Genomic DNA, 10,993 nt, shown 5'->3' on the forward strand with positions numbered 1-10,993 from the left:
TACTACTACTACTACTAACATTACTGTCGTGTCCCATCACTGTCATCATCATCTTCGTCATTGTTATTACTCTTGTCATCGTCATCACCAATGTCACTATAATCAGCACTTTCATTATTGTAGTCATCTTCATCGTCAGCAGTCATCATCTTTGTTAGCTTTATCGTCGTCATTGTTGTTGTCAACATCTTTGTCATCATCATCTTTATTGTTGCTGTCAACATCATCATCATCTTTGTTATTGTCGTCATCGTCATCATCATTTTTATTATCATTTTGTTGTCATCATTATCTTTATTGTCATTGTTGCCATCATCACTCATTGCTGTTGTTGTTGTTGTTTATTACTACTGCTACTACTACTACTGATTTCACCACTGCCACCTCCACAATCACTGACACAACCTTACCTTCCCCGCTGGTACTAATACTAATATGACTTTCAGCAGCAGCACCACCACCACCACCATCAAATTCTGATCAATATCCTTCTTTTTGTTGTTCTTCAGAGCTGAGGCAGAGGCCAGTGCCATCATTATACAATATCAGAAAGAAGCAGAATCTCTCCAAAATGTCTTGTCATCTGAAGGCCTTAATTACACTAACGAAGGGTTCCTGCAATATATGGCTATCCGCATAATCTCATCACTTAACAGTCCTCTCCATGTTGGAATGAATCTGCCAGAAAATCCAAATTTGATTCCGTTTAGGGTCCTACCACCTCCAATACAATAAAAAATAGTCTCTTATGATTAAAATATTGAGGCATACTGGTTGTAGAGGAGAAATAATTGGTTAGTTAATTAAACTATTAATTACCATGAAATTTATAAGAAATTAAATAAATTTTACTCTAATTATTAAAAAATTTTTTGATTACATTATTTTATTTTATTTTATTTTAAATTATTTATTTGCCATCATGGGGCAGGTTTGGCCATGTGCTTAAGAAGTCTTGCTTCACACTCATGTGGTTGCGAGTCCTACTGCATGGCACTTTGGGCTAATGTCTTCTTTGACCCCCCCCCCCCCCCCCCCCCCAGGACAACCAATAACTTGAGAGAATTTGGTAAATAGAAACTGCAGGAAACCCAGTATATGTATGTGCATAATATGTTTTTGTGTGCATTTATATATATGCATGTGCGTTTCATCATCACCATCATTGTCATCGTTGCTGTCATCACCATCGACATCATCATTAACAACAGCAACATCTGGTTTTAATGCTGGCATGGGTTTGTACTTGTGAATATACGCTTATAGGTGCTAACATGGCCTTGTGGTAAGAAACTTGCTTTGCAAACTCATGGCTGAATATTCAATCCTGCTGTGTGGCACCTTGGGGGAAGAGTCTTCTATAGTCTCAGGACAACCAAATCCATGTGAGTGTCTTTGGTAAATGGAAACTGAAAGAAACCCGTCATGCATGTGTGTGTGTGTGTGCGTGCGTGCGCGCATGTGCATGTACAGTACCAGGCAAACAATCCAGGAAGCCTGGGACTAGAGGTATCCCAGATATTTGGATTTTCTGGTTGTCAGAGGACAGTCTAAGTACATACCTAGAATACAAAATAAATTATGGAAAATAAAAAATTTTGAAAAGTTGTATTTAACAGATTGAAATTAATACGTTTTTTTAAAGCAGAAACTGTTTGATATAATTAATTCACTTAAAATTTTGTAAAATATATAACACACTTTTCCATGCAAATAGCAGAATGGTTAATGAGTGAAAATTGAATGAAGAAAAATAAAGAGCATGATTTTAGTTGACTGATGCAGGCACAAATTAATGTAATTCAAAAATAGACAATCTTTAATCTCTATCAATCCACTTCAAAAACAATTTTTTTTTTACTAAATACAAGATACAGTATATTTGCATGGAATTGCATGATATTTCCAGATTTCTAGAAATTCCAGATATTTAGAAGCCATATAAAAGGTCAAGTGCTATATATCATCATCATCATCATCGTTTAACGTCCGCTTTCCATGCTAGCATGGGTTGGACGATTTGACTGAGGACTGGTGAAACCGGATGGCAACACCAGGCTCCAGTCTGATTTGGCAGAGTTTCTACAGCTGGATGCCCTTCCTAACGCCAACCACTCAGAGAGTGTAGTGGGTGCTTTTACGTGTCACCCGCACGAAAACGGCCACGCTCGAAATGGTGTCTTTTATGTGCCACCCGCACAAGCCAGTCCAGGGGCACTGGCAACGATCTCGCTCGAAAATCCTACAGGAGCCAGTCAGGCGGTACTGGCAACGGCCACGCTCAAAATGGTGCATCTCATATGCCACCCGCACAAGAACCAGTCCAGGGGCACTGGCAACGATCTTACTTGGCTTGCCGGGTCTTCTCACGCACAGCCAATTTCCAAAGGTCTCGGTCCATAGTCATCGCCTCGGTGAGGCCCAATGTACGAAGGTCTTGCCTCACCACCTCAGCCCAGGTCTTCCTGGGCCTACCTCTTCCACGGGTTCCCTCAACTGTTAGGGTGTGGCACTTTTTCACGCAGCTATCCTCCTCCATTCTCACCACATGTCCATACCAGCGCAATCGTCTCTCTTGCACGCCACAACTGATGCTTCTAATGTTCAGCTTTTCTCTCAAGATACTTACACTCTGACGGGTATTCACATTGACATTACACATCCAACGGAGCATACTGGCTTCATTCCTTGCGAGCTTACGTATGTCCTCAGCAGTTACAGCCCATGTTTCACTGCCATGTAGCATGGTTGTTCGTACGCATGCGTCATACAGTCTGCCTTTTACTCTGAGTGAGAGTCCCTTTGTCGCCAGCAGGGGTAAGAGCTCTCTAAACTTTGCCCAGGCTATTCTTATTCTAGCAGCTACACTTTCAGCGCACCCACCCCCACTACTAACTTGGTCGCCCAGATAGCGGAAGCTATCGACTACCTCTAGTTTTTCACCCTGGAATGAGATAGAAGTTGTTTCCTGTTTGTTTGCAGTCTTTATTGCACCTGAACATCTGCCACAAACAAAAACTAACTTGCTAGTTAACCTGCCTTTGATGTTGCTGCACCTCTTATGTGTCCATAGCTTGCACCGGGTACATCTTATAGAGTTACTACCTACTCCTTTTCTACATACTGAGCAGGGCCATCTACCTGAAGGGGTTTGTGTTTTATCTACCTTCCTACTTATTAGGATTTTGGTTTTAGCTAGGTTGACTCTAAGGCCCTTCAATTCTAGACCTTGCTTCCACACCTGAAACTTCTCCTCTAGTTCTGATAGTGACTCCGCAATTAGGGCAAGGTCATCAGCATAGAGGAGCTCCCAGGGGCAACCTGTCTTGAACTCCTCTGTGATTGCCTGGAGGACTATGGTAAATAATAGGGGGCTGAGGACGGAACCTTGGTGGACCCCTACCTCTACCCGGAATTCATTGCTGTACTCATTTCCAACCCTCACCTTACTGGCCGCATCTCTGTACATGGCTCGCACAGCTCTCACTAGCCATTCTTCTATCCCAAGTTTCCTCATTGACCACCAGATAAGGGATCGGGGGACCCTGTCAAAGGCTTTCTCCATATACTGGATCATCCCATTAACAATGTGGTTTTTTTCAATTGCATGAACTAAAAGTCAGAGGGGTACAGGTGAAACTGCATGCATCAACTTGCTATAAAAACAGGTAGTAATTTTGCCTTGTAATTATTCTTAGTGCAAGTTTTGAAGAGTGCAGTTTGATTTTAACAGTTATTTTTTCAAAATTTTAATGGAAGTGACTAAGGAATATATTTGGCATATTTTGTTTTATGAATTCAATAAAAGCAACAGCGCAATGGAAAGTGTGAGGAATATTAATGCAGTAAATGGGGATCAGACAAGAGTAAGCCAGCGTCAATGGTGGCTCCAGAAATTCCGAGCCAAAAACTACAGCCTAGAAGATGAGCCTTGTCCTGGAAGGTCTGTAGAGCTCAACAAAGATGCCCTGCAAACCCTGGTGAAACAAAATCCCACCATAAATGTTAAGGAACTAGCAGAGAAGCTTGGATTCAATCATTTAACCATTCATCGACTCTTAGGTACCATCAGAAAAGTCAGCAAACTGGGACAATGGGTTCTTCACAAACTTTCCAAATCTAATCGCGCACAGAGAGTGAATATGTGCTCTTCTTTGCTGTCATGTCTCACAAATGAACCATTTTTTGACCGAATAATGACTGGTGACGAGAAGTGAGTTCTCTATAAAAATGTCAAGCAGTGAAGACAGTGGGTAGAGAAAGGAGAAACACCAGCACCCCAGGCTAAAGAAGGTCTTCACCCATGTAAGGTGTTGTTATTTGTTTGGTGGGATATGAAAGGTTTAGTCTACTCTGACCTTTTAAACCCAAACCAAGCAATAACAAAGGAATCATGAAATAAGTACCAGTTACATGCTGGGGTTAATGTAAGCGACTGGCCCCCTTCCCCCCAAAATTTTCAAGGCCTTGTGCCTAGAGTAGAAATAAGGAGAGTGTTTCCCAATCAGAGTTCCTTTTGAACCTTAGTTTCTGTGAGAGATCTCAAAGAAATTCTGCCAGAAGTAGTGAAGATTACCATCATCATCTTTATGCCAGCTTCTCTATGTTTGCATGGATGGATGGGTTTTCGTAAAGCAGATTTTCTATGGCTGGATGCCTTTCATGTCATCAACCCTCACCTGTTTTCAAGCAAGGTGATATATTCCCCTCCATGGCTAGACAAGTTTTTGCAGAACTTTGGAAACGAATGGCACTGCTTGTATGACAGGGATGCTCGTTTACTACAATCTAGCAATATCAGAACGGGAAGACATACATGCACACATTTTATACACATAGATATGTGTGTCCAGTCTTCATTCTCACAACTACCTTGACTACATCTGTTACAACCACTTCTTTTATCTGTTACTACAACTACTACCATCACCACCACCACAATCATCACTACTACCACCGCTTTGCTATTACTAATACTGCCTTGCCCACCACCATCAAATTCTCACCAATATCCTTCCTTTTGTTGTTCTTCAGAGCTGAGTCAGAGGCCAGTGCCATCCTTATACAATATCAGAAAGAAGCAGAATCCCTCCAAAATGTCATGTCACCTGAAGGCCTTAATTACACTAAGGAAGAGTTCCTGCATTACATGGCTATCCGCATAATAACATCACTTAATAATACTCTCCATGTTGGAATGAACTTCCCAGAGAATCCAAATTCAGCTCCTTTCCGGCGCCCACCACCCTACGTCACAACAAGAAGATAGTCACCTACTATTAAAATGTTGAGATGTACTGGTCGTTGAAGAGAAGTAATTGGTTGATTAATAAAATTAATAATTAATAATTAAATAAATTATTAAAAAATAAACTTTAATCTTTTTTATTTTGCTTTTTGATACCATTTTGTAATTTTTTTCTTTTTTTATCATTTTGACCAAAGCTTAGCAGTGTGGTTAAGCTTGCTGCCTTAATCAATATTAATGATGAAAATAACAAAAATTGTTGCATTGAGAAAAACAAAAGCAGAACAATATTCCACGGCCAAAAAATTTATTGGCAAAAAAATAGGACAAAAAGAAACAATTAAAAAAAAGGAAGGAATGGTGAAATATTTACAATTAAAAAATTTTTAAAGTAATTACATGTGTATGCACATCTACACATGTATATTAAGTGTGTATATATATATATATATACGTGTGTGCGTATTTATATATACATATTATATATGAATGTGTATGTACATATATAGATGTATGTATACATATGTAATGTATATGAGTGTTTGTATTTACCAAACATTGAGATGCCTGTTTTAGTGGATTTTTTTTCTTCTTAATTTTGATATATTTTTACCGTATTTTTGTGACTTGAATGAAGGAAGATTATCAGCAGGGAATGGCAACGACTCTAGAAACAACAGTCTTCTGCACACATGTATACAAACATAAACATATACATACACACACACACACCTGTACATATATATATATATATATATATATATAAACATGTATATATATATATATGTGTGTGTATGCATGTATGTTTCCCTTGGGATTTTGTTTATCTTTGTTATTTTGAGATGTTGGTGGGGCAGTTGTTCGGTGCTGTATTCGGTTGGGTTAGATCGTGTTTAGTTTGGCTTGCACTGGATTCTGGTTGAAAGTTTCACAAGCAAGTACCAAACATCTCTTGGGTACATGTACCTCAGGATGATGACGTAGAGCAAATCGCTATTGATTATGTGTGTGTGTGTGTGTGACTATATATATATACATATATATACATATATATATATATATATATATATATATACACACATATATATATATATATATATATATATATATATATATACATATGTATATGTATGGATACACACACACATACATAACATTCCTCAGGCTTGCTCCAATATTTAACAGTGTCCAAAATGTTTTTTTTAAAACAGGTAATCCCCTTTTCTTTCCCACATTTCTTCTCCATCTTCTTCCCATAAAGTTCAATACTGATCAATCTCTAATCATTCAGCACCCTGAAAATACAAAAATAAACCATATCAAACTATATACATATATATTCAGAATTCAGGAAATATTCCAACAACCCAATGACTCTGAGAAAGGAAACTGTCATAAACTCACCTCTTTGGCTTTGCGTAGTTTAGCTTCCATTCTGAAAGAAAAAGGCAGAAATCAGATTAATCTTAGAATATAGCAACAAAAACAATTGTTTCTAATTAGGCACAAAACCAGTAACTTAGAGGGGAATGGGTATGACCAGTGGGTTCTTTGTTCCTTTAACATTTAGATAACCCTGTTAAAATGTAATGCTTGCTTATCCACATTGTTTTGAATTAATCATGTATTATATAAGAATCCTATCCAAATCCATTTTGCCTTTCATCCTTCCATAGTTGATAAAGTAAATATTTGGAGGGAGTCAGTCTAATCACTCCTTATGCTCTAAAAAGTAAGGGCAGACATACATCCTAGATGGCGAAGGACCCATGGCGCAAAAGAAGAGAAAAGGGCCGTTATTTACTTGTGCCTTGATTTTGCTTTCCCTTTTTTGTGTCTTATCGTACTTTTGGTGACCTTCCCGGAATGGTTCTGTGCCGAAGAGTGATTGGTCGTGCTGTTGTTGGTCATCGTTAGCTGTCCATTAGGGGTGGAAGAATCGTTGTTGTTTGTTTCTGGTTGACTGCCGGCATTCGTTGCTTCTGACGTCGGACTTGCAGCTTCCCCTGCAGACAGACAGAGATGTCACCAATGACAACAAATAATGAGAAACAACAGAAAACAAACATAAACAAACACATATAAAAATCTTCCCAACCTTCCCTCTGCCTCAACCAATTCTTAAACCTTTCAGCATTCACATTGTTCCATCAAATGTAAGGCTTAATTATTATCATTGTTTTTAATCAATCTGCTTAATCTTTTAGCATACAAATAAGCACACACACACACACACACAGAGTCAGTGCCACAAAGTGTCAAAGAGTTAAATACTCACGTTTTTCAGAGTTGTCTGCAATTCCACTCACAGCCTGAAAAGACAAATTGAGGAAAATGTGATGTTTTTTTTTTTTAACACTTAATCAGAGAGAGAAGGGCCATGGCCACGTCCCTTTATTTCTGTGACGAGATTCAGATGAAGACAGGAAGTTGTCCTCAAGCCAGTCTACTCATCTCATATGCTGAGGGTTCACCTTGACACTTCCCAGGTTTAGACATCCTCATCGAGAATTGGCAAGGAAGGACACTACTTGTACAACAGTGATACTTGTTTACAACAACAAATGCAATGTCAAGACATCTGCACACACCTATGCACCTGACAAGTTCCTTCTGTCACCTGTCAAAGCCACTCACTCACAAGGCTTTGCTTGGCCAGGATCTATAATAAAAGACACTTATTCAAGGTACTGATTACAGGTAAGTTCACCACCATCAATTCACCGTGAGAAAAGTTCACCACGAGGTAAATTTACCAAGAAAATATATCCATAGTACCTCACCATTAATAGTTAAAAAACTATTTTATTGAAAAAGAAAAAAAAAAAAAATGAGAGAAAAACTGAAGTTGAAAAATTATGCCAAAAGAGGTGAACTGATGACAGTGAACTTAGGGGACATGCAAGGGGCTGCACTGTCGGCCTGAGACTGAAACCATGTGATTAGGAAATAAAGAAGAAAACTTAACAGCTTTACTAAAAAAAAGACCTAAAGTTAGACTCACCACGGCAGAAGTTACTGAAGATTTGGAAAATAATCGATCAGCTTCTTTGAATTTTCGATTCCGTTTATCCGCTTTGCTGTTGGTATTTCTGAAAGTAGAAATCACTCAAATTGATAGATTTAAGAAAAATTTTTCTTGATTTATTGATCATCAATCAGAGGAAAAAAAAAAATGTTTCATTTATTATTATGGCAGCATTGTTAAAAAGTTGGATAAAATGCTTTGTGATTCTAACTCTTTAGATTGTGAGTTCCAATTCTATAAAGGCTAACTTTGTGTTTCATCCCACCAGGATCAATAAAATAAAACATCAGTCAAGCGCTGCCACTGTGTATCTAGGACTACATTATCTGATGTGTCCTTTTTGCTTATTAAGATGGAAGGTTGCGATTAGGATAGGTTTAGCTCATTCCCACTCAATGTCAGTTCGTCCATTTCATTGTTTACGTTCCATTCCATTGCAGATCAATGCCATTCTACAATACAAAAAAAACTACACCAAATGGAATAAATCAGTTTGCCATAAAGAAAGGAAACCCAATATTTCAAGCTGTAAACATTTTGTCACGGGGTTCTGTCAGGAAACATTTGACTTCTCTTCTTTACATCAAAATAATTTATGTTACTTTATGAATTTCACTTACTTTAGCTCATCTGTTACCACATTTCTCATAAAATACACTGTTTGTCACCATCATCATCATCACCATCACCATTTAACATCCGTTTTCCCATTAGTATATTTGTCAGTTGTTTTTGTCACGCATTCTGTCTTTCCACACAGAATGGGTGACACAACAAACTAGATGAGGACAAATATCCGTCAAATGTAAATAATGTAAACAATATACATAATTCCGCATCTCTCAAATACAGAACTGTATCAACTCACTTGTTGTTGGTCAGATAACGATCCCAGCCTTTAATTATGTTTCCATACAACTGAGTGTCTTCTAAGTAGCTGCCTTCAAATGCATAAATCTGTCTTTCTAAATTGGCCAAAGTCTCCTGGAAATATAGAAATAATTATAAAAGAAAAGAAAAAAACAGGAAATTTATCAAATAGAAAGAGACAAAATAAAAATAAAAAAATTTTAAAAAAGCAAGTGCAGGTGTGGTTGTGTGATAACAAGCTTCCATCCCAACCACATGGTTACAAGTTCAGTCCCACTGCATGGCACCTCTAAGTTACGGAGACGTAAACACAGCAACATCGGTTGTCAAGCGATGGTGGGGGACAAAAACACACACACAGACACACACACACACACACACACACACACATATATATATATATATATATATATATATATATATACGATGAGTTTTTTTTCAGTTTCCGTCTACCAAATCCACGGCCCGAGGCTATAGTAGAAGACGCTCAAGGCGTCACGCAATGGGACTGAACCTTGAACCAGGTTGTTGGGAAGCAAGATTCTTACCACACGGTATGTGCAATGAACCGCTTATATTTCTACAATACACAAAATATTTCAACAAATTTTTCGTAGGTAGGTGGATGGGTGGGTTGGTGCGGTTAGGGTTGTGCGTGTGTTTATGTTAAGTGTTTGACAAACCAACCTCGATTACAAAAAACGGTGTCACCTCGAAAAGGCAACCTAGCCAATCAATAGAAATATAAATCGATACAAATTGAAAACAAAGGATCCAGATCGCTCTAATCGATTGATTCCTTTGGATCCTTGAAGGCGGAACCCTAGCAAGGCCGCAGCACACAATGAATTAATAAAAAAGAAAAGAAAAATATCGTATGAAAATAAAAGATGAGAGTCACGGCTAGATCGCCTCTGTTCATAGATCTGTTTGAAGCGACTAAAACAATAACATTAACACATGTGAGTTAAGTAGGTCATCACGACAATGTGGTCGTTTGAAGCGGTAGAAGAAATAGCAGCTAAATCACCATCTAACGCTTTATAAAGACTTTTTTAAAAAAATCAAAATAATGGAAGAGCAATCGAATAATTTAATTTGAGGTAAAGGAACGGCAAGATGCTAAGATGGTCACGACTGGGTTGAGTATGATCGGTGGCCTGCTTAGGACAGCAAACCTGGTGTTAAACAATAACGGAGAATAATACGTTGGATAATGTAGTCTATGAAATTAATAAAACGAGATGGTCACGGCCAGAATGCCTCTGATAACAACAGATCCACTCGATCAGGCTGCTCTGACCTGTGGCTAAACAACAACAATACTAAAGGACGAACACATTGGATAATGAGTAATGTACATTACTTAATGAAAAAGGGGGAAAACGGGTTAGTCACGGTTGGATTGCCCTCGATTTTGAGTAATTCGCAGGGGTGGGGAGGACTAAAGAACAACAACAGCTGTGATTAGAAAAGAGAGAAGTATGCGGAGAGAGATGAAAGAGACATATAAACAGAATGAGGTCAGAGAGAAAAAGGGAGCGGCTGGTCAATGAGAAATAATAAAGCCTCCCGCCAAGATGGAGGAAATCGGTTTCATTTCACAAATAAACATTTATCTTTAGCATTAAAACATTTAATAAACAAAACACAAATAGATGACGTAATCACAAATTGAATTGTGCTTCCTCTTAATGCGATTCTTACCGCGATTTCTGTCCTTCGTCGAACAAGTTCAGCCAATTCGGTTCGGGTATCCAGAGTAGCTATCTGGCGTTGGCTCGCCATGTTTAGAGAGAAAAACAACGACAGCGTGTTTAGTACGACGATTCTGATTGGTCGATTGC

The 10,993-nt window shown here is 38.4% G+C and overlaps 2 protein-coding genes across 3 annotated transcripts in view; one reads left to right on the forward strand and one right to left on the reverse strand.

Annotated features, from left to right (window-relative positions):
• The window catches only part of LOC106879019 (uncharacterized), a 13,730-nt gene extending 8,357 nt beyond the window's left edge, over positions 1–5,373 (forward strand). Inside the window, exon 8 of one of the 2 annotated variants that reach the window (XM_089339642.1) lies at positions 5,035–5,373. In XM_089339642.1, the coding sequence (XP_089195768.1) occupies positions 5,035–5,269 (235 nt within the window). In that variant the 3' untranslated portion in view covers positions 5,270–5,373. Of the gene's footprint in view, positions 1–509; positions 869–5,034 lie in introns of those variants that run through there. The other variant, XM_089339644.1, reaches the window with a different exon arrangement.
• A 517-nt stretch (positions 5,374–5,890) lies between these two features.
• On the reverse strand, positions 5,891–10,993 carry LOC106879020 (chromatin modification-related protein MEAF6). Its single transcript, XM_014928423.3, has 7 exons — positions 10,854–10,993; positions 9,145–9,260; positions 8,253–8,340; positions 7,527–7,560; positions 7,053–7,254; positions 6,653–6,683; positions 5,891–6,543 (listed from the first exon to the last, which is right to left on the reverse strand). The coding sequence occupies exons 1-7, from the start codon at positions 10,932–10,934 to the stop codon at positions 6,532–6,534; spliced, it is 564 nt and encodes a 187-aa protein (XP_014783909.1). The 5' UTR covers positions 10,935–10,993; the 3' UTR covers positions 5,891–6,531.

This window comes from Octopus bimaculoides, chromosome 22, assembly GCF_046866305.1.
Source record: "Octopus bimaculoides isolate indiv1 chromosome 22, ASM4686630v1, whole genome shotgun sequence".
In the NCBI taxonomy this organism is placed as follows: Eukaryota; Metazoa; Mollusca; class Cephalopoda; order Octopoda; family Octopodidae; genus Octopus; species Octopus bimaculoides.

What these genes read in the sequence shown, in the direction of transcription:
- LOC106879020 (XM_014928423.3), bottom strand. Translation starts at nt 10,934, where the DNA reads ATGGCGAGCCAACGCCAGATAGCTACTCTGGATACCCGAACCGAATTG. An exon ending in GACGAAGGACAGAAATCGCG is followed by an intron (nt 9,261 to 10,853) that starts GTAAGAATCGCA and finishes CTATATTTCCAG; the next exon opens with GAGACTTTGGCCAATTTAGA. An exon ending in AAAGCAAAATCAAGGCACAA is followed by an intron (nt 6,684 to 7,052) that starts GTAAATAACGGC and finishes TTTTTCTTTCAG; the next exon opens with AATGGAAGCTAAACTACGCA.